The sequence below is a fragment of the Lithobates pipiens genome, unplaced genomic scaffold (assembly GCF_037356315.1).
Source record: "Lithobates pipiens isolate NorthernLeopardFrog02 unplaced genomic scaffold, aLitPip1_a1.2 Scaffold_16, whole genome shotgun sequence".
NCBI classification, from domain to species: domain Eukaryota; kingdom Metazoa; phylum Chordata; class Amphibia; order Anura; family Ranidae; genus Lithobates; species Lithobates pipiens.
The window spans coordinates 596,055,597-596,079,818 of record NW_027507748.1 but is presented as its reverse complement, the minus strand read 5'-3'; the positions used below and the strand labels follow the sequence as shown (position 1 = coordinate 596,079,818).

Below are 24,222 nucleotides of genomic sequence, written 5' to 3'. Positions count from 1 at the left end.
AAGTTTTAAATGAGGGATGCCTGAACTAACCATTTCGGTCAGTCAGGATCAACAGCCTCTGGGACTCAGAGGCAGACCTCAACTGGGTATCTTTTGTCCAGATTGCTCGGAAGCATACTCATCCGCCAGGCCTCTTGGTGATTGTACAGGCAAGCCGAGAGAAGCACCAAAGGGATGGCGGGGGGGGGGGGGGGGGGGGAAGTCCCCTCGCGCTTCCTGTAAGAATGATCAATTGGATGAACAGCCGATATGATTGTTCTTACGGTACAGGGAACTGTCGGTTCTAAAAGAAGATATCTGAATGATGCCTGTAAGCTGCAGGGTTCATTCAGATATCCCCACTCAAAGTCGACAACGTTATATGGCATTGTTTGGGCGGGAAGTGGTTAGATAATAAAATGTGAATAAATGCACTTACAAAGTAGCAACTTGATCATACCAAACCACTGGTAGATCAACTCCCAGATGTCAGGAGGGGAAGGGGAGAGGAAATAGAGAATATCACACAGTTTGTGCAAACAGTGGCCTGTTGACTCTGTCAGAAGTGCATCTGTGAAGCACACGACCTAGAGTAAGTTCAGGGAGGGGTCTCACTTGGCCACCAGGCAGCCTGAAATCAGGGTCAGTCACTTTCGAGGCAAAACAATGTATATCAGCGAAGTGCTCTCAAGCCTCCTGCGGGCGGCAACCCAACAGTGGGTAAAATAAAAAGTAGACCCTCTGAGAGCACAAGCGAGACCGACCACTAGCTCAAACAGAGTAGAAAAGGACATCTAGCATCTAGCCATGGCAAAATAGAATAAATAAGAAAAGCACCAAAAAAAAAAAAAAAAAGTACTAAAAATATATTCAAAACATATAGGATGCAAAATACCACTGGAGTTTCGAAATAGGTCAACCACATCTGGTTCATGGGCTGATAAAAAAGAAAATGGAGGAAAAAAAAAGTATGAAATCAGGATTGAGGATTCGGCTAGGATTTGAAGACATCTGAACTCATCCACACTAGTAGTATGGATTGATCAAGTTGTTTCTTCACCTTTTATTGATTAAAGGGAGTTTTACCTGCATTAACCAATACACTCCATTTGGCTTTATCTCATAAATTAATCTCTAACAAACAAAACATTTACACATACCCAAAGAGTCCTTCTCAGCTCTGCATCTGGTAATTCTGTTGCTAATTTAAGATTTTCAAAACTAATCTTCTCTTTAGGCCTCTGGTTCCAAGCAAACAAAACTGCCAGCTGAAATGTTGTCACCTCAAGGTCATACTGTCCAACTTCATTCTTAAAGGTTATCTGTAAAGAGAAACAATAGCAGTTTTAAAGATAAAGAAAGGGAGACAATAATTTACGAAATACAGGAGCTGCTTTGATTGACTGCCAACTCCCAGACGTCACTGGCTACATGTACTTGTTTTTAAAAGATGATAAATGGCGACTTACATATTTCTCATTATAAAAATATATACTGAAATGTGGACAAAACACAAAATAAACATACATATATAGTGTCAGCCCTGCCTATCTGCAGAAAATGTATAAAGAAAAATGGAAACACGATACAACTGGGACCACTAGAGTAGAACTGCATGTGTGCAGTATGTAGAATGCCTGTGGACAGGTTTCTTTAACAGCAGAATTCTAGATACAATATATACATTTTTTTCCCCAGTACATCTTGTAGATGAACTTTTTTTTTTTTTTTTTTAATATGACTTATAGTGGATCCAGTAGGCCATATCATATCATATGTAAAACTTTGAGGTATTCATTACCTCCTTAGATATCACATTACTACACCTAAAAATGCCTTCATCGATTGTTCTCTATAACGAGAACACTATCTTTATTTAGGCATTACCACAGGTCAGCATCTATATCATTGACTAAGATGTTGGCTCAGATGACACACTCATCATGGCGGAGGAATGCTCACCTGCTGCTGCCTCTCACCCTGTGACTTGCTAATAGATTACCGTATATACTTGAGTATAAGCCGAGTTTTTCAGCCCATTTTTTATTGGCTGAAAAACCCCTCCTCGGCTTAAACTCGAGTGAGCCGTACCTTTCATTACTAAAACAGCGTGTGTCTCCAGCTGTGTTATGCAGTCTGTTCGGCCGCCTATTGTAACAAGGCCCCACCGCCTCCTGGTCTGTGCTAAAGGAACACTGATATAATGTTGGGAAACTGTAATCGGGTCCAAAAATTTGGACCCGATTCGCACCTGAATCAGTGAACAGGCTGCAGCATGTGTGAACCTAGCATAAAATTATTATGTATCAGCATATTGTCACATGTTAGGAATTTATTCATGCACACTGGGAAAAGAAGGAACCGAAGGGCCAGATTGTATATTCATTTGATAATAGGATTGATGTAACTATTTCAGCCTACTCTATAAAATGCTGCCAATTATTAGTACTACACTGTATAATATAAACGCAACAGCACAATATAGTTGACAACACTATACCCTGAAAACCGGTATTAATGTTCATTAAAGATGAACTTCAGGAAAAACTGATTCTTAAAGGTTAGGTTGCCACCTCCTCACTGTAAGAAACATAAGCCCCTGCTGCATTTTGCAGAAGATCACAGCTCAGATTCTATTTGGGGTGAACTTCTACTGACAATTTGAGCATGTCCAGCAGCCTTCCAGATGTAATGTAGTAATCATTAAAGGTAACCACACTGACCCAATCTAACTTTGAAAATCAACTGTACCTGCCATTCAGCTTAAACACTGTGCTGATTAGGTCATGTGTGAGTAATGACAAGTGTGTTCACCTTTAAAGGATAAAGGATAATTTCACTTTTACAAAAAAATAATAAATGCATTTGTTATTTTTTTGTAATGGACCTGTAAAAGCATTGCACCCACAATCAGCAAATTGTGGATGTAATGCCACAGTCCTGCAGAATGTCTGCAGGACACAAGCACGCAGTTACACTGTGACTGAAGGTTTAAAGAGGAGCTCCAGCCCCCCCCCCCCCCCCCCCCCCCAGCAAAAAATCTGCAGCTACAAATACTGTAGAAGCCCAAGGATCCAGCAACGTCGGCATCCCAGCAAATTTTTCAATCGGCTCTTGGGTGCTACCACCGCCATTCCTAGTAAGGGTTCCCTACTGCGCATGCGTGAAGAAAACAAGCGGAGCTTCTCCTTTTAGGTAGAGCTCCACTTAAACGAACTACCACAGTGCCTTGTAGTTTTCCCATTCACAGAAGACTGTTGTTGTATGATGCAGCTAGGTGGGTGGAGCCCCACACGCCCACATTTTTTTCAGGTTGTGACAGTTAGCGGGATGAGATAAGATCCCCTGCTAGCTGCCAGAATAGGGGGGGCCTGTGCACCTATAACATGTTAAAACCTGAATATCGGTGTAACATGTAACAAAGGGTGTATCAACGGTCTTTACCATGAAATGTATACTGTCTCTGTGTAGAATACTTTAAAACACAGCTACAAATACTTGCAGACTCTGGCGAGCCAGTCCTACGGAAATACTACTCACAATGCCATTAGACATTAAATGATGCCAGTGCAGTTTTCTTCCACTGTGATTCTTTTTGTAGAACTCTTCCACTTCAGGGATGAGGTCTTCCAGTTCAGTGGGGAGAGAAACAAAGACCTTTTCAGAGCTCCTTGACCATGCACCCGCATTTAAAATCTTAATGTTCACAGAATCAGCTGCCATAACAAAACAGAACAATAAAAGAAAATTAGACCATAGAAACAAACAAACAAAAAAAATATGAAAAAATCCCATCTTCCATCAAATCGTAATAGAGATATAGGATCTACCTATTCATTGTACAAGTTCATTCTCATCCTTGCTGCTCTACATGGTAAGACAGTGACTTTGAAAAAGCACACAGGTTAGGAGTCCTGACCAGCCCATAATGGAAGCTCCAATATTTCTATCCTGACAGGATCCCAGCCTCAGCAATGTTGTATATGGCAGCTTGTGGAAGTGCTGGTTTCACGAAGGGCCTTTGTTCAAAAAGCATGTCAGACACAGGTCAGCAGCTTCTTATTGACTACACTGGAGAAGTGTAGATGACAGTGCAGAGGCTGCGTTTGACCTGCTTTATATTTCTTTGGATGCAGCAGGGAAAGCAGGTCAAATGCAGCCTTGTGTTTCGCATTCAAATACATCCATCCGAGTATTGCTGTGTTTGAGCAGAAAAGGCTGCGTTTGACATGAACGCCCGTTTACACAAATACTTGACACTCAGATGGGTTGTGACCTCACACTATCCCCACTAGAGAAAAACTGCATAACAGGACTAGCATCTTTATGGGAGTGGTTGAATTCCTTGCGATTTCAGGTTAATAAATGGAATCTCCTGAAAGGGCCAAGATCTTTCTACAAATTCTCTGATAAGCCAAGTCATATGCAGGCCAGAGTCATCCAGGGTTCACAGCAGAAAACCTATATTCCTCACATAACATACTCATCTGCTGTTAAACTCAGTACATCACAACAGATAAACAAAATAATTGTGTTGCACTATCAAACAAAGTGCTAATACATTAATACTACAACCCATAAGCATAAAGATATTGCCTAAAAATCTTCCTGTAAAAATGAATCAGAATGCCGATTTATTTACTGTACTTGTTTGATTTTATCTGCCTTGTGTGAGTAGTATTCTTTTTTATTAAACTGTTGAAGTTTTATACTACTAAGCTATGAGTTCCTTCCTTATCTCTATATTCCCCTGAGCTTCTTCTGCGGAGTGTTTTGGGAACCCTTAAGAGTTCTGAAGTATACCATCCATCCATCCATCCCAGAAGGGATCTCTCCTGAAAAGTGCAGCCAGGCCTCCATATCTGAGGTTTTAACTGTCTGTAAGCAGTTTGAGAGTTGGGTGTGCACCCGGGTGTGGGGTGGCATATGGTTACATAAGAAGATGGGGCGACATACACATTTACTTCAAGAAATCTCTTGCACTGTTCACTTTTTATTTGGACTGATTTTGCACCGTGCACTTTATTGAATTATTATCTTTGGACACTTTTTTCATGAATTGATTTTCACATGATGATTTTTATGCACTATCCCTATGCTTATGGGTTGTAGTATTAATGTATTAGCACTTTGATAGCGCAACACAATCATTTCGTTTATTGTTTTTATCTGTATGTGGGAGTTTAGTGGGTGCTGCTGTCACAATCTTGGTTGTTGTCAATTGGTTTCGTATGACTAGTAGTTTTTTTGACACTAAGCGCAATCAATACTTCTTTTCTTATTTTTGTTATACACATCACAAAAGATGGCACAAGAATTTCAGTCCTACTATCATAAACTTTACAATCTATTGGAGCAATCCCTGGCATTAACTCATAAGCAGACTTTCTTTTACGTATTTCTTGCAGATTCGGGCCTCCCAAAGCTGATGTCTGAAGTTGAAGAGACCATAGAGGCTTTGCTCTCTGCGGACGAATTACACCTGGCTATTAATTTATGCCAATCTGGCTCAAGTCACAGGGACCAAATGGCCACTCAGTATCATACTATAAAGCATTTAAAGACCTTCCCGGGCCCTTTATTCAGGTTTTCAAGCCACTTAGTGATGGCATGAAATCCCCAATGGATTCCCTTCAAGCGCCCATCACTGCACTTTCCCAAGGATGGCAATGATTTGACTCCGTGTGGCAGCTACAGACCGATTTGCTTTGCTCATCGCGGACCTTTAAATTCTTCTCCAATATTCTCACTAACCGGCTCCTTTCTCATCTTTTTCACACTGACCAAGTAGAGTTTATCCCTCAACGTGAAGCATGAGATAACACTACTTCTTGGGATTAAAATGTTTAAAACTCAGCTATAAGAATGTTTTCAAATTCTAAAATATATAAAAGGCCATTTATTGTCATTCCCACGAGAATATCTTGAAATTCTTCTTTGCTTTGTATCATTCGTACTTCAATATGTCTACTTTTTATTTCTGGTATCACATAATTTGTCTTATATTCTGTACATGTAATTTATTTTAACATAAAATAAAATTTTTGAACGAGGAGATAACACTACTACAGTGATTCATCTTACTCTTCTGGACAGATCGAGGTCTTCCCTATTGATGTTTCTCTCCACAGATGCGGAAAAAGCATTTTGCCATGCTGACTGGCAATTCCTAAGGTCTATGCTCTCCTATATAGGTCTGGGTACCCACATGTTAGCCTGGATCTCTGCCCTCTATTGCACCCACAAGCAGCAGTTCGGCTTAATAAAATATGGTCTGACTTTTTTGGCCTGTCTAAGACAGGGGGACCGGCTATCCTCCTTAATTTTTGTCCTGACTTTAGAGCCTTTGTTATGCGCCATCAGAATGAATAGGAATATTACTGGCCCTATTAGTAAATCTTCACCTCCCCAATCTATCTTTGGCTAGATAAAATGAATATTAGGACCACGGAAAGCCTTAACAGAGAAAAAAAGTGTAGTGCCACCCCTTGGATGGCTTTTACGTGCTCTTCTGCGAACCTGGAGCTGTTATACCCTACAGACGTAGAGGTGACTTAAATTATCTGGATATTAGACCCTTGCTTGTCCTTCAAGATTGGACTGGGAAGTGTTTCTACGAGCCCATGGCAAAGTGAGCATTATCGAATTAGAATAGCCTGTGTTCTCTAGTTCTCCCCCCCCCCCCCTTCCAAGCCCCTTTCCTTCTTTGCATCCCCATCAATTCTTGTCCCTCGATTTCTTTCTTATTCTAGTTCTATCCTCAACATGAAGAAAATGTGGAAAGTAGTATCATATGAACACTGGTAACCTATGGGTGCAGGAGTTCTCTTTCTTTTTCTTGAGACATTTCCCCTACAATTTGCCATAGCAATTGTCTATCTACATGTTAATTAAAAAGTTCTTCCTGTTATGTAAACAACTTGGATAGATCTCTCAGGTGCGCCTTAGATACTCTGCTCTATGATCAGGATTGTATGCCTTGGTCTTTCACTAATTAAAGAATGAAAAAAAAAAAAACAGGACTGCTATGGTTTTTAAAAGGACGCTCCTGAGATGCTTTTCCATAATTGCAGTATGCAGTAAAATGCAGTATAGCCTTGAGGCTCCCATAGCGCCCTACTTCACAACATTTTGTGACTATTACACTATAAACACAGAACTTAAAGATTGCTATTCTTTAAATTACTTTATATCATACCTGGAAGTGCTAATTTATTATTTTTATGCATTTCTTTGAAAGCTTGATTTAAATCTTCAGATACTTTAATGTCTTGGAACATCCGAGCCAGTTTATTTACATAGTCAGCAGGCATTCCGACTTCCTTTAAAATACAAAAAAGTCACATCAAAGTGGTGCCATAAACCCCAATTAAGCATGTAGTTACCAATTCATTTTCAGCAGCCAGGAAACACAAGCTTGCACTGCAGCAACAGAAAAGTCGTATAAAAAATAAAAAGGGTTTTTATTTTTATTTTTGGTGTTCTGGCTATATAGAAGCATATCATAGGGCTTTATTGAGACATTACGCGGCCCTTAGCACACATAAAGGAAGACATCTTTTATATCACGTGTCTGTATAACTATAGGAGGTAGCAAGTTGTAATATTTATATTTAAGGACTACTTTTAATCTGTGCAGTTTATCAAACAAGAGAAAGGTTTACGTTTCCTTATATCTCATTAATTTCCCCTGCCCCTTTTCCCTACAGTTCTTTAACTAAATTTACGAACAAATGTCCAGAAGTGGTCAGGGGAGGGAAATAATATAAGATAGTTGTATCAAAATGTGTAAAAGCTGAGGCAAAAGCTGGGGGCACTTTAAGACCTGCCTATCACTGCAATTATTGTGCCAGTACTAACAAACTCTCCCTGCTCTTCTACATGATGCAATGGAGGGATTATTCTCTCCGGTACAAAAAGCATACACTGTCTTCAGTATTAAACATAATTAAGGGAGGGAGGGGGAGAGAGAGAGAGAGGGGGGGGGAGAGAGAGAGAGAGAGGGAGAGAGGGGGAGAGAGAGAGAGAGAGAGGGAGAGAGGGGGGGGGAGAGAGGGGGGGAGGGGGAGAGAGAGGGGGGGAGGGGGAGAGAGAGGGGGGGAGAGGGAGGGGGAGAGGGAGGGGGGGGGAGAGAGAGGGGGAGAGGGAGGGGGGGAGAGAGAGAGAGGGGGGGGGGAGAGAGAGAGAGGGGGGAGAGAGAGAGAGAGAGAGAGAGAGAGGGGGGAGAGAGAGAGAATCTTATGCTCCATATTAGAAGTAGGAGCGCACACATATGCAGGCTTCTAGTCTTGACACGGCACTGCCACTGGTCTACACCTGTGCCACCTGTGACTTCTGACACCCTGCTGTCACTGGCAGTTGCTGGTCTACAATAACAATCAGGAACATGGTTCATGTGATCACATGAGGCTGGTTTACAAACAAACCTGTCAAAATTCAGCTTTCACTGTGCAATATAAAAAAAGGTTTTCACAACATTGGAGAAACTTACTGGCATGTTGGTATTCATGGATATCTAACATGATTTATATAAAAACTACAACTATACAAGAGAGAAATAATATATTAAGGACATCTTTTTTACCCTGAGCCATTCCACCATGTTTTCTTCAATCTCACTGTCTGCGGAGATGTCCAGAATCAGACGTCTTGTGAGGTGAGCCTTGTGATATCTCATGAACACGTCTTTATTCTGAACATATTTAAGCACCAGCAGCTGTGAACAACAGAAAAGAATGGACTACATGACAAGAAGCCGACCTCATTTAAAAAAAGCTGAATGATCCAATTTCTTTAAGTTGACCGTCTGTCTTTCATGTTCATTAAACACTGCTTCCAAAAATAAAAGAAAGCAACAAACATAAAGCTAAACAAAAAGACTAGTCTTGAGGAGACCTGAAACAGTATAATCATCTACTGCCTAAAGCCGGCCATACACTAGAAGATTTTAGAACCGTGATTCTCAACCAGGGTTCCGTGGAACCCTAGGGTTTCTCCAGAGGTTGCTAGGGGTTCCATCAGCATTGAGCAATTTCTGCCTCTCAGATAAGTTCCCACCGATACCATTGATCTTTTTAGCTATCTGTAAGGAGGTAATTCTTCCCAATGACCACAAGTGTAAGGACCATTCTTCCCACTGACCATCACACTAATGTATCATGAATTGTAGATCTCTACTAATTTGCAGGTGTTCCCTAAGACTGGAGAACTATTTCAAGGGTTCCTCTGTGTTGAAAAGGTTTAGAAAGGCTGTTTAAGAACAAATGTTTATACCAGGGATATGCAATTAGCGGACCTCCAGCTGTTGCAGAACTACAATTCCCATGAGGCATAGCAAGACTCTTAGAGCCACAAGCATGACAGCTAGAGGCAGAGGCATGATGGGACTTGTAGTTTAGCAACAGCTGGAGGTCCGCTAATTGCATATCAATGGTTTATACATTAGTGTGATTTTCTAATTGTTAATGAGGTCAAATCGCTGTTCCTTTTCTACCACAATGACAAGAAAATTCGAAGGAGCAGGATGGAAAATGTTTCTTGAAAAAACAAAATTCTAACAACGTATGTAGTTTTCTCTCAGTAAAGTCCATTCATTCAAAAACTGAATGTTAAAAGCAAGCTAATTTTTAAGTACTTTCAAATGACATTCGTCTAGTCATGGAAAGTAATGAGAATTTTTATACAAATGTTCCTACAAACACTCCTTCGAAAATCTACTAATGTATGGCCAGCTTTTGTCTTTATATGTTCCCTGTGCCCATTGGAATATATTCAAGATCAGATTAAGCCCACTAACTGCCACCCCTCATTCAACTGTGAAATGCTAGAATCTTAGTGGGTCATAGAGGCTTTGCCATAAATTAGCCTTCAGGCTCTTTCACACAAGCTTTCCAATAAAGTCCACCTGTCTGCATTTCAGGGGGACTTGATCGTAAGCTCTATGGCCAGGCTGATGTAAACCGACTTGTCCGTTTACACCCACCTACCTACAAATTCAGTCCAGGTCCAGGAAAAAAAATAATAATACGAGAAAGCATTGCATCCTATTCTGTTTTTCTGGACCTAAACGTGATGGATCAGAGGTAGCATGATGTAAATTGACACAAGTTCATTTATATACGGCAGCCAAAGGACTATCACAGGTCCACCCGTGTCTGCCGGACACAAACTGAACTGGCACAGATGTAAAGGAGAAACTGACATCCAACACGTTCAGTTCCAATTAGGAAGGGGATCTGCTTACATATCTCCTGTTGAACAGAGCAGAGCAGCTCCGTGTGAAAGCACTCTAATGCCGTGTACACACGACTGGACTTTCCGACAGACTAGGTCCAACAGTCTTCCCAACGGACTTTTCAGTGGAGTTCCGACAGACTTTCCGAACGGACTTGGCCACACACAATCACACCAAAGTCCGACGGATTCAAACGTGATGACATATGACCGGACTAGAATAAGGAAGTTCATAGCCAGTAGCCAATAGCTGCCCTAGCTTCGGTTTTCGTCCATCAGACTAGCATACAAACTGATTTTTTGACCGGATTCGAGTCGTCGGAAAGATTTGAAACATATTCTAAACCTAAAATCCGTCAGATTTTGACAGCAAAGGTCTGATGAAGCCCACACACGGTCGAATTGTCCGACGGATTTGTTCCGGTGGACCTTGGCTGTCGAAAAGTCCGGCCGTGTGTACACAGCATTAGAGTGAACCTGTCAGATACACCAAAGAGTACATAATGAAAATAAAATACTCCCTGCACACCTGGGAAAAAATGTGCATCCCATGCCATGCTTGAATACAAGTCTTCATCTGCAATTAAAGTAAATCTAAAGGAAAAACTTTTTTTCTTTTATTGATAGAGCTGGTTAAATCTGGTTAAATCTCAATAGATTATATTTGATTTTTGTATCCAACTTGGGATATTTCATTTCACTTTAACACAGCAGAGTATGTAGAGAAATCTATTTTATACAGTTGAAATCTGAACAACTGTCCCACCGAAAGATTTCTCCTCTATTCTTGCTGTGGGGACAACTCAAAAATTTGGATTTTCCACCACTTACATTCCCAGTGATACTGAAAAAAAAAAGAAAGGTTTCTGCTGAACTGGTTGAATTTTTGATCTGTCTATGGTCACCTTTTAATCCCCAACTATTAAAACAAAAATAGTTTTGGGTTTAGAAAAACATTGCCTAGGCCTGTAATCCAGGGTCTTTCCTAATCTCACAGTAATTGATCTGATTACAAACACGGGTACAAGCGAGCATCACAACTTGCCTACACTTAACAGTATTGTTAATACGTTAAGTTAATACGCTCTGTCAGGCCTGACTGGCACACTGTAGATCAGATATCCGTGTCAACTAAATAGAATTTGACAGGATTAGAACTTGTGTCTGCACTGCTGTGATACTGGCTAGGATTCCCACTATGGAAAACAACTGCATACTTGCTTGTGGTCTCCCTGGGGTTTCCTAGTGTGTTTGTGTTGTGAAAACACACGATAGGCGTTTTTTTTTTTGAGAGCCAGGACAGATGTGCATAACCTGCAAGCTCTATTAAAGTGGTTGTAAAGGCACAAAGTTTTTTTTACCTTCATGCATATGCATGAAGGTAAAAAAAAAAAAAACCTCTGTGTGCAGCAGCCCCCCTAATACTTACCCAGGCCCTCTCTCAATCCAGTGAGGTCTATGAGCACCTTGCCTATCCGGGGACTCGCACTCCTGATTGGCTATTGGCAACAGCGGGAGCCAATAGCTCCCAGTGCTGTCAATCACAGCCAGTGGGCCAATTAAGAGACAGAGGGGGCAGGGCCAAACCGAGTCTCCAAGTGTGAATGGACACATAGAGCAGCGGCTTGGCTCGGATGCCCCCATAGCATTGCTTGCTGTGGGGGCACCCGACAGGAGGGAGGAGCCAGGAATGCCCACGTGGAACCTGAGAAGAGGAGGATCTGGGCTGCTCTGTGCAAAACCACTGCACAGAGCGGGTAGAATAACATGTTTATTATTTTAACGAAAAAAATAAATAAAGCTTTACAATCACTTTTATCACAAAAGTTGTCAAAATGTTATTATATTAGTGCATAAAAATAAACACATACCACTTCCTTCAGCTTTGCTTCAATTTCTTCGGAAGTAAGCTTTTTACTGAGAGGTGTTTTTCTTAACAACATATCACAGTAATTAGCAAGTAACTCCGGGCACTTTGACTCAGGCTGTGTTTTTAATCCCACCCTAAAACAATAAATGCCCATAAAAATCAGTATTATTCAAACTTGTAAGTTACCTAAACAACACTTTAGCATGACAATGCAAATAAAGTTTGCACTATGATATCAATGTTACATGGTTGGTGGAAAATCGATCTGAATAATCTATTTGCTGGGATTCTACAACTATGTAGTATTTATGTCTGTGAATCAAAAATTATCATAAAACAAAGCATGTAGTTAAGGCTAAACTCTGACCAGATTATAAATATCACATGGGTGCTCCCCTTCTCATAGAGTAAGGGCCAATTTACACCACTGTGTTGTGTGTGCATTGTTGCAATGTTGTGCCATTCATTTTAAATATCTATCACACCTCCACACTGCAGGCAGCACACAGTAATGCACTATTACATTGTATGCACTTTGCATAAAAAATGCAGCAGGTATGATTGTTGATCTATTGTGGTGTGTTCATTTGAATGGGTTTTCCTAATGCAATGTGCATTTATTGCACCCCACCAGTCACCCTGGCCTGACTGGACCCTAATGCTCCTTCAGTCTTTGGGGGTATAAAAGAGTCCTCAACATCCTCATGAGATTATTTTACACATGACCAGAGCCGCAGCTTTGTGGGTCTGATCGTGAATACTGGAACCATGGCATGTCCCTAGACTAAACGAACATTAGGTCCTTTCTAAACAAGAGGGGAGCACTCAAAGGCTGTTTTTATAAATAGACCCGTACTCGGCTTTTGAGCCAGGTCACACCATAGAAATTCAGTCCTGAATGCTTTTCTGCATGTGCGTATTTCGTGCGTCTTTTTTACCCTCTTTTATTCTTCACCTTAAATAAGGACATATGTGTTTCAGTGTGTTTTGGTGCGCTTAGGTGGGTTTTTGATGCATTTTACCACGCATGCTCTACTTTTTTTTTCTGGAACTGACTGCACTGGTGCGAATTATGCCATTGAAAACCATATTACCTACTATCAATGCGGGTTTTTTTTCTGCATCAAAAACACACTGGACTGCACTTGGTGTGAACTGGCCCTAAAAGTTACCCAACTATCTTTGCTTATTGACCTTTACAAGGAATTTTTTTCTTAACCACTTCCATACCGACCCAATTCTAGCATTCCTCTTCTACATATAAAAATCATAATTTTTTTGCTAACAAATTACTCAGCACCCCCAAACATTATGGGTCAGTGATGACATTATATATATATATATATATATATTTTGCAGAGACCCCAGGGAATAAAATTCAGGTTTTTGCATTTTTTTATGCCAAAATTAACACTGCTTATAGTTTATAACACAGATCTCTCCATAAAGATGACCTGTCATGTTCTATTCCCATTACAAGGGATGTTTACATTCCTTGTAATAGGAATAAAAGTGATCAAAAAGAAAAAAAAATTAAAGGGAAAGTGTAAGAGATAATAAAAATAAAATAAACAAATACCGTATTTGTCGTAATTGGCAGCAATTTTCGATTTAGTTTTAGTCTTAGGACTAAAATGGCATTTTAGTTTTAGTCTCATTTTAGTCTTCTGTGAGTGTTTTCGTTTTAGTCGTATTTAGTAGGACATTTCAGTCGACTAAAATCGAATGGGTTTAGTTACATTGTAATGCATTATCTAAGCATTTCTCTACAATTTCCAAACTCCTTATATACTCCTGGAGTGAAAAATCGTGACAGAGATTTCATCGTTCTATAAGGTCTTTAATGTAAACTAAGTTTCATACAAGAATATTGCTTTTTTGACAGACATGTAACGTTAAAATAAATCAATAAAAATAAAAACTGTTTGCGTGATGATGCCACCATGCAGTGCACATTTACATTAACTTTTCTGCTTTAAGAAAATATATATGGAGGGGGGGGGGGGGGGGTGGGTTTATGTAATCTTCAGGCCTAAATTTATTTTTTTTTAAGCATGGGTGCAAAAAACAGCTCTGGCAGCAAATGGGTGAACCCTGCACAGATCAGACAGAGTGCTGCTCTTCCGTAGTAGACAAGCTGTGAAGCATATTGACAAGGAGCAGATCTCCTTCAGGGGGCCTTGATATATCAGTATGAAGTGTGAGTGTATGGCAGCGTGTGAGAGGGTTAACTACACAGCCAAGCCTCCCACCATCCTAATAGAACATCCCACTTCAGGCTGCACATAACAGACATCAAATTGATAGTAGTCTAACCTTTCTGCGGACAGCCTCCTATCTAAAAATGTCGGGCTCCATCCAGCGGAAGCAGGAGCTCCATGGAAACTGGAGGTTCTAAGTGTAAATGTCCCTCCTTCACATTTTCGTTTAGCTTTCGCTTGCTAAGGAAAACGGAATTTATTTCTGTCATAGTTTTCGTCAGAGGATGAAAATGTGATATACTTTTAGTTTTCATCACTTCAAAAATGCCTCTGATGAAAACGTTTTTTGTTGACAAACTTATCACTTCTTATAAAAGTATAAGTGCTGGAAAGCCTGAGATGAAAAAAAAAAAAGAAGCTATCTCCGGCTTTCCAGCAAAAAAAATTTAAAAAATCTGCCGGTGACAGACAGGACACCATGACGTCGCTTCCAGCCTCCGAGGCTCTATGATTGATTCATTCTCTGTCTCCCCGATTGCACAGACGAGTTGGGAGAAGCACCAGAGGGTGGCAGAAGGGGGGTGGGGGGGGGGTGTGAGTCCCATCCCATCATCTGTAAAAGCAATCTAGCGGATATGATCACATTTACTTTGCAGGGAATTGCCGGCTGAAAGAAAAAGATATTTGAATGATGCCTGCAGCTGCAGGTATCATTCATATATCTCCACTCAGATAGCTCCGGGATGTCATATGTTGGCCTATGGGCGGGAAGTGTTTAAGGTCAGGTAAATCAGAAATATTGCAAATTATTATTTTGTTATTTCTTTTTGACCAACAAGTGGAGCTTTAGGTACTTTTCACATAAATACCCTTATTTACTCCCACTGATAAAAAAAATATGTTTATAGAACTCAGTAGTTACACAAACAAAACATTACAGTCACTCATCCTCCATCAGAGGGCTCATTCTGAGGTTTAAGTGGCAGCCAGTCTGCCTGAAAGGACAATGCCTGTAATATATTTCTAGCTGACTCATGGTGCGCAGGAAATCCTCCATCATATATGAAATGTTAAAAGTAAATGTTATATATGTATATACAGTACCGTGCAAACACTTTAGACGCTTGTTGTAAAGTGAGGATGCTTAAAAAAAAAGGGAAAAAAAGAATAAAATGAATAATTTGTATTATTTCAAAATCTAGGAGCATAAATTGAAAAAGAAAAATCAAGATAATTTTAAACATCTCCACCCTTTGCCTTTAAAACAGCCTCAATTCTTCCAGGTACACTCGCACATAGCATTTTATAGGAATTTGGCAGGTTAAAAAACAAAACACAGTTCTTCTGCTGATTTAGACTATCTCAGTTGCTTCTGTCTTTTCATGTACTACCAGAAAGACTCAATGTTAAGATCTGTTCTCTATGTCTGAGGCTGCTGCAGAAAGAAATGGGTCCTCCCTAGTATTGTATGGTGGATTTGATTTAGTTTTTTTTTTTCTATTTAAGTACTTTGTAGGTTGTTTATTGATAAATAAAAAGTACTAATTTTCTTATTTTTAAAAGCATCCTTTCTTTACAGCTATTACTATACTATATAAAAGATATAAGACAGCAGTTTAAAAACTATTGAACCTAAAAAATACATACAAAAACAGAAACGATAAAAAAATACAACAGTCCGAAATTACAGACTTATCTAAAGATGAAAAGGGTAGTGAGGGGCAACTAATAAGCAAGAAAGAGCATTACGCTTGTGTCTCCCCATCAACAATAAGAAAAAAGTACTTTACCCTTTTTGCTTTAGTGGTAGCTCCAGTTTAAATATTGTTGCATCATTCACCACAGCCTTGTATGCCTAGAGGATAATAACAGGGACAATGAAAATGTTTATTTCCTTTCTAAAGGATACAAAAGTCACAAATGTAAAGATAGAAACTCAAAAATCACTTGGAAAAATTTTGTACGTAACCAATGCTGCCTAAATGTGAAAATATCCTGCACTAAAAAGGTAATTAAACCCATCCCTGTCATTCCCAAAATCAAATGTTGTTATACACGGGTCTGGCTACCATGCGGCTGTCACAGCATGCTTTGTGAAATAAAAAAAGAAACCAAGAAGTATTGAGGTTTTTTTTTTTAAGCATTGTGTAGCTGTCTTAAAGTGTTACTAAACCCACAACTGTAAAATCGGTCTGTATATGCAGTAAAGCATGCTGGTTATATTCACTGCGTAACCTAAGGGGTTAATCCTCCGCATTGTGAAAAAAGGATGTTTGAACCTGGCTTCTGTGATACTCCCCTCCTTCCACTGTCCCCTGATAATACAGAGTCTATGGAGTCAGGCTGAACAAGCTCAGTTTGGTGTGTATTGCTAGAGAGGTTTTTTTACTTTTCTTGGGAGGGTAAATGTGATCAGCTCAGGGCCATCCAGCACTGTCCAGACAGAGGGTCATGGGTTCTGCATCCTCATTGGATGGTCAGAAAACTCCTCCTCCAAGCTTTAACCAGTGCTTGGTTGGACACTCATAGAATTCACAAGACTGCTCTAACTGCTGATGGGAAAAGGTACTACTAAAATTATTATGCTTACTAAAATAATTGCATTTCTATGTTCTGTGTACTGGGTTTAGTAACACTTTAAGGCTATCTCACAGGGTGATTAAAAACTATTCAGGCCAAAGTTTTAGTTATGCGAGTATACTTAAAGCAGCCTTGTCATTAAGTCAAAATGGTTTAATGGACAGTAGTGATGTGGAAATCAGAAGAAGAAACCACTGAGTGGTGTAGGGGACTTGGGAGATCAACACACTCGGAAGGGTTGGTTGTGTCATACAAGGCACCTGCTTGATTGGTCACTCTTACAAGTGAAAGATCAACAGGGCTGTGTATGTGTACAGGCAACAACAGACACCTAGAGCCACAGTGCTGATTCAGCACTGCTTATTCATAATAGTTAAAACGATCACACCACTGAGCGCTGCAGGGCTGTGCATGTGTAAGAGCAGCCCCTGCTAGAGAGATAGGGGGCAGGAACACTGATGGCCATACCTCCCCCCAATGAAATGCCTATAATTTAGGTTTCAAATGGGGATGACGCTACAGCCAGCATTAAAAGGTGCGTTTAGGGGACAATTGGGTCACCGATCAGAACTGGACAAAGTGCTAAAGTTAAAATAAATAACATTTTCATGAGAGTTCGTCCTAAGGGTAAACCTCTCCAGAAATGGATATGCAAGCTTACATTGCTGGCCTTCTGAACAAAATGGCTGCTTTTGGCTTTTCTGAGGCACTGATCTGAACAAATCATGCAACCAGTGGAGGTCAAAACCACTGATTAACACATTATGTTCTAGGTAAGTAACAAAAAGAGTTCTGAGTTTCAACAATCAGCATGATAGTAATTCAACTGACATTTTTAGAAGGTGATCAGCAAGGGTAGCTTAACATTTCTTCAGACTTCCAAAAATGCAATGGCACTTTGATAGCCTGCAGAATCAAATACACAACTAAATGAATGACAATGTACAACCATGTTTTCTACTTACATTTTTTTTTTTTAAGTAAGCAGCTACAAATACCATAGGTGCTGACTTTTATTAACTGTCCAGGGATGTCGGCACCCCGAGCCGATTCATCAATCGGCTGCAGGTGCAGGCATTGTATTTGCTTCCACACTGAGGCGCTATAGAGCCTGTAAAGAGCCTCTCCTCTCACTCCTTTCACACTGGAGCGCTGAAAGGACGGTAAAAAAAAGTCCTGCAAGCCACTGCTTTTAACCCTTTTCCGGACGCTAGCGGGGGTTAAAAGTGCCCCACTAGTGGCCAAAAACCTCTGCAAAAACAACGGTAAAGCGCAGCTAAATACGGTGGCGATTTACCGCCGACGCCCCCCAACGCCCCCGTGTGAAAGTAGTCAGAGGGATTGTAATGGAAACTGGCAGTGAAGCCTTCAGGCTTCACAGCCAGTTTCCTATTGTGTATGCGCAATTCATGGTCCCGCTGTTTTCTCGTACCTGTGTGTGTCCCAGAAGGCAGAGGGGGGGGGGGGGGTTGGGGGAGAAGGAGCCGGAAATGTCATAGATCCGCTTTAACTTTTTTCTTTTTTTTTTTTTTTGTAATTTAGCAATACCCTCTATGAATACATGGAGAAGAATAGATAAATGAGATATAGCAGACTAAAATTTAGGCCTACCTTGTCTCGAGCAGTAAGAAACCTTGGATCATCCTGAAAAGCTTCTTTTACTAGTTTGCTAAATCTATTAAACAACGTCAGTAATTGCTCTACATACTTCTCAGAATCCTAGCCCAAAAAAAAAGAAGAAAAACTGCATTGGTCTTTATTCAGGTTATAAAGCGCTAGCTAACTTATGGTTTGAGAAAAATCTCCAGTAAATACAGAATGAGAAAAGGGATGTAGAGAGATCTGCTTATTAGAGATAACTAAAAGAGCACTTCATTTTCTTTTTTTTTTGGGAAAACCAACTTTATTAAAAACATGCGGTCACAAACATAGTCAGCATTCAGTAAAACAATCTCATGGAACAGGGTGGTAGCATAGCAGTACAGGCCTATCAGATATTACAGATTCCTCAGGGTACACAACTAACACAGCATACCGTGTTTCACCCGTATACAATACATTTGTTGTACCATACCCCCCACCCCCCCCTCCCCCTGCCCAAAGTTAGTTTCCTCGACTCCCCCATATTTATTACTCTGTGTCTCACTACCGATTCAGTCTGCCTTTGCTATAGTGAGTCCCTACATTCATCCTAGAATACACATTAGTTCACGTGCAGGTTTCCCCATCGCCCAGCCATCTGTCCCATATTAGAGCACTTCATTTTCAAAGAAAACATTTTAACCAAAGCTAACATACATTTTTTCCCAATACTCAACAATGGAGACACGGTGATGAGCATTCATATGAAAATTAAATCAGTAAAACTTTGTAATAGAGTTTGAAGAAGCAACTAAATCCCTGAATGAAATTAAAATTAGACAGGTTTCTTATTTGGGTTTTTACCAACAATTATCTTTTTAAAATACGAAAAATGTGATATTACTCTCATCTCTTAAATTACAGTATATGACTGCTTGTATAGTAAGATAGCAAAATTTATAAAAAGTGTGAATTCATCTCCCAGAGTACACTCTTGTAAATTAGGTAATGGCATGATACTTAAGCTGGCCATAGATGAAAAAATATGAAACCCCCCTCCTCCAGAAAAAAAAAAAAAAAAAAAAAAAAAAAACACAATTCCCCCATTCAAGGTCGATATAGAAATCCTCCCCGTTGTGCTAGTATATTCTGACAGCGGGGACTCCTCCACTCTCAGAATACACTGATCAGTGATCACACTGATACACTAAACAAAAACAGTCAAACAAGAAATGGCCACATTTTAGTTCATGTATGGCTAGATTTACTCATACAACTCTATACATTTCAGCATTACTGGATTACATGGAACATATGAACAGAATACTTACAGTAGTAATGGTTTCTGCAGCTGCCACCATGTCTGCTAATCCAGCACTCACAATGTGCTCCTCAAGGTCCTTTAACATTGGCTCAATTCCACTCGGAACTTTATCCATGAGAGAAAACATTAAGTGCAACTCTATTGAGAGACCAGAGAAGGGCTTTAGCCCAAATGGGATCATCCTTCCAAACACACACAAACCAATATAAACAGGTGCCTGATACAGAACAAAAAAACGGACAAGTGGACCAATGAATATAAACCAGGACAAAAGAGCCTATCAGTAAAAACTGTAGTCAATGTACCAGTTATGTTCCCAAGACCTGAATATCACAGATTTTGGCAACAAATCCACCATTTGTTTTATGAAATTAAATCCTCTGCTGATTTTTTACATTTACCCACTGACAAAGAATAACAACAAAAAAATCCAGAAAAAATAGGATTTTTATTACAGCTTACCTATAAAATTATTTTCTTGGAGTACATCACGGGACACAGAGCCACAGTATTAACTATATGAGTTATAGCCACCTTCAGGTGCTGGGCATGGGCATGCCCAATACAGGAAGTTCACTCCCTATATAACCCCCTACCAGGTTTTTGTAGCAAAGCAATATACTTAAACCCCAGAAAGAGGGACAGGACCTCTGTGTCCCGTAATGTACTCCAAGAAAAGGATTTTACAGGTAAGCCGTTATAAAAAAAAAAAAAAAATACGATTTTTATAAGAGCTTACCTGTAAAATCCTTTTCTTCAAGTACATTACGGGGCACAGAGCCACAGTATTTACTAAATGGGTTATATAGGCACCACTAGGTGATGGACACTGGCACACACACCCTAGACAGTAAGTTTAGTCCCCTATATAACCCCTCCCCTTACTGGGAGTACCTCAGTTTTGTAGCAAAGCAATATATGAGTATTAGAAGAGGGGAGGGACTTCCGTGTCCCGCAATGTACTCGAAGAAAAGGATTTTACAGGCAAGCGGTTATAAAAATCCCATTTTCTTTTTCGTACATCACGGGACACAGAGCCACAGTATTTACTGATGGGATGTCCCAGAGCAATGCTATCTGAGGAGAGGGAGACACAACAAAAGTAGGGTGCAATCAGACCTGAGGACCTTGTACCACTGCCTGCAGCACACTGCGTCTAAAGGCGATATCCTCGTGTCTTCTCACATCCACCTGATAGAATCTGGTGAATGTATGGACTGAAGACGAAGTTGTGGCCTTGCAGATTTGAGCCATGAAGGCCTGGCGATGCACTGCCCATGAAGCACTAACAGCCCTTGCAGAGTGTGCTTTGATTTGAAAAGGTGGAACTTTTCTCTTCAAACCATAAGCTTGAACAATTACCTGAAAAATCCACTTAGCAATGGTGGATTTGGACGCTGCCTGTCCTTTTTTAGGACCTTCAGGCAACACAAACAAAACATTCATTTTGCGAATCTGAGCAGTCTCTTCCAAATAAGTTTTGACCGCTCTCAATACATCCAGAGAATGTAGTGACTTTTCTTCTGTAGAAAAGGGATCTGGAAAAATGAAGGCAGAACAATATCCTGGTTTAGATGAAAACCTGAAACCACCTACGATAGAAAGCTACGACGAGGATGCAATACTAATCTATCCTTGTGCATGATTAAATATGGCTCTTTACAAGAAAGAGCCACCCATTCTGATAACCTTCTTGCAGAAGAAATGGCTACCAGAAAAATTAGCTTCCTTGTCAAAAGGACCAAGTGATTATGTCGTATTGGCTCAAAAGGCTATTTCTGTAATGTCGACAGAACTAAATTCAAGTCCCAGGGGTTCAAGGGTGCTCTAACCAGTGGATTAAGCCACGTTAGGCCCTGTATAAAGCTTCGGACCAAAGAATGCGAAGCAAGCAGACGTTGAAACAATACCGATAAGGCCAAGACCTGGCCCTTGATAGTACTCATGGCCAGCTTCATCTCTAACCCCATTTGCAGAAAAGCAAGCAAGGATTCTCCCTATGACATACTTTCTGGGATGCCAACCCCTGGATTTACACCAGGAGACATATGCCTTCCAGACTCTATAATAAATGACTCTGGAAGCTGGCTTCCTTGCATTAATCATTAATGCATTAATATTACTGGGCCTGAAAGCCCATGACTCTTCAGAATGTAAGTTTCAATTGCCAAACCGTTAAATTTAGCATTTGTAAGGTAGGATGAACACTGGTCCTTGCGATAGCAGGTCTGGATGTGGTGGTAGGGTCCATGGGGACCCTACCGCCATCTTCATTATTTCTGTATACCAAGATCTTTTGGGCCACGCTGGGGCCACTAGAAGCACCGACTTCTTTTCCTGCTTCATCCTGCGAAGAATTCATGGTAGCAGCAGAATAGGAGGGAATGCATAAATCTGTGAAAATGGATGCCACGGAGTCACCAACTCATCTGTCCATCATGCAAGTGGATCCCTTGTTCTTGACACAAAGTTGTCAATCTTCTTGTTGAACCTGGACACAAACAGATCTACATATGGGATCTCCCATCTTTGACATATAGCCAGGAAGATGTCGGAGTGAAGAGACCATTCCCCTGGGAACAACTGCCGGTGACTTAAGTAGTCCGCATGCCAGTTCTCTACCCCTGGAATGAAGATTGCCGATATGCATGGCACATGCTTTTGTGCCCAGATTAGGATCTGGTTTACCTCTCCCTGGGCTGCACGACTCCTGGTGTCCCCTTGGTGATTGATATAAGCAACTGCTGTGGTATTGTCGGATTGGATCCTGACCGGACAACCCTGCAACCTGAATGTCCAGGCCTTTAGGGCTAGGTACGCCCCACAAATCTCTAGAATGTTGATGGGTAAGGCCCTCTCGGTTTTGGACCATCTCCCTTGGACAGATGTCATTTCCACAACTGCTCCCCAACCCGAAAGGCTGGCATCTGTTGTTACCCCCCTCCAGGTAACTGGTAAAAAGGATTTCCATTACCACAGATTCTCGGGTACCAACCACCAACTGGGGATTTGACGCAGTATTGGTGACAAGCGCATTGGAAGATCTAGCGACTGGACTTTCTTGTTCCAGGCAGACAGGATACTGTTTTGCAGCAGTCTTGAATGAAACTGAGCATAGGGAACAGCTTTGAATGAAGCCAGCATCTTTCCCAACAACCTCATACAAAGGACCCTTCTTAGCCCGGACTACCTGAACCAGCTCCTTTATGGCACCTATTTTTGCCTGGGGTAAAAATACCCTCTTCTGGGTTGTATCCATGATCAGACCCAAGTACTCTAGTCTCCTTACTGGTTTTAAAGAAGACTTCTCTAAGTTGAGGTCCCAACCTAGGTATTCCAGGTAGCTGACTGTGGTGACCAAGCTTTGGCCTAAGCGGGCTACTGACCGGTCTATTAAGAGTGGGTTGTCTAGGTATGCTATAACCGTTATACCCTGGGCCCTTAATCTGGCCAGAGGAGGAGCCAGGCCCTTTGTGAACACCCGAGGTGCAGTAGCTAGACTGAAAGGCAGAGCTACAAACTGAAAATAAAAATTTTCCACTTCGAACCGCAGATATTTCTGATGAACGGGGAAAATAGGTACATGCAGGTACCTTGATGTCTACTGATGCCAGAAGTTCTCCTCCTTGCAGGATGGAGACTGCTGATCGAATTGATCCCATGCAAAAAGATTTTTAGGAACCGGTTTAGAGCTTTGAGATCTAGGATGGGTCTGACATCTCCATTTGGCTTTGGCACTGTGAAAAGGTTTGAATAAAACCCCAATCCCTGCTCTTGCATAGGAACCACCATCATTACTTTTTGTGCCAAAAGTCTCTCCAACACTTGAAAGAGACTTCTTTTTCTCTGGATCTTTGGGAACATTTGATCTGAGGAAACAGGAATTCTCGGAACTCTAGTTTGTAACCTAGAGTTATTGTGGAGACCACCCATCTGTCCTGAAACTCATCCTGGCAGACCCTTGAGAACTGTAGCAGTCTTCCCCTCACTCGAACGAGCAGGGGCGCCCCTTTATAAAGAGGCTTTAGCGTTCTGTCTTGTAGATTTCTTCCCCCAGGACTTCTTTTGTCCCTGGGGTTGACTCTGAGTTTTACCTCTTGAACCTGACAGTGGAGGCCTTCGCGATTGCCTGGAGGCTGATGCCCCTGGTACTGAAGAAAGGAACCTCCTTTTCTTAACTGGCAAAAGGGTACTTTTCCCACTTGAGATTTTTTGGATATAAAATTGTCCAAATCCGGCCCAAACAGCCTTACAGCACGGAAGGGAAAACCAGCCAGGAGCTTTTTACATGGTGTTTCGGCTGACCAATTTTTCAACCATAAGATTCTATGCATATGCACCAACCCAAGCGCAAGGCAAAGGGTCTGAAGGATAGAATCTCTGATTGCGTCAACTGCAAAACACAAAGCCGCTGGCAGGTTGGCTAACTCCTGGGCCTGCTGTTCAGGGAAAAC

At 41.0% G+C, this 24,222-nt stretch overlaps 1 protein-coding gene across 2 annotated transcripts in view; it reads right to left on the bottom strand.

Moving 5' to 3' along the window:
• Positions 1 to 24,222, bottom strand: part of CUL5 (cullin 5) — an 84,244-nt gene that overhangs the window by 13,661 nt on the left and 46,361 nt on the right. Inside the window, exons 9-17 of one of the 2 annotated variants that reach the window (XM_077483953.1) lie at positions 19,776 to 19,906; positions 18,475 to 18,582; positions 16,074 to 16,138; positions 15,388 to 15,426; positions 12,084 to 12,216; positions 8,564 to 8,695; positions 7,178 to 7,301; positions 3,520 to 3,695; positions 1,140 to 1,301 (exon numbers count right to left, since the gene is read on the bottom strand). In XM_077483953.1, coding sequence (XP_077340079.1) covers positions 1,140 to 1,301; positions 3,520 to 3,695; positions 7,178 to 7,301; positions 8,564 to 8,695; positions 12,084 to 12,216; positions 15,388 to 15,426; positions 16,074 to 16,138; positions 18,475 to 18,582; positions 19,776 to 19,906 — 1,070 coding nt within the window. The remainder of the gene's footprint in view (positions 1 to 1,139; positions 1,302 to 3,519; positions 3,696 to 7,177; positions 7,302 to 8,563; positions 8,696 to 12,083; positions 12,217 to 15,387; positions 15,427 to 16,073; positions 16,139 to 18,474; positions 18,583 to 19,775; positions 19,907 to 24,222) is intronic. The other variant, XM_077483954.1, reaches the window with a different exon arrangement.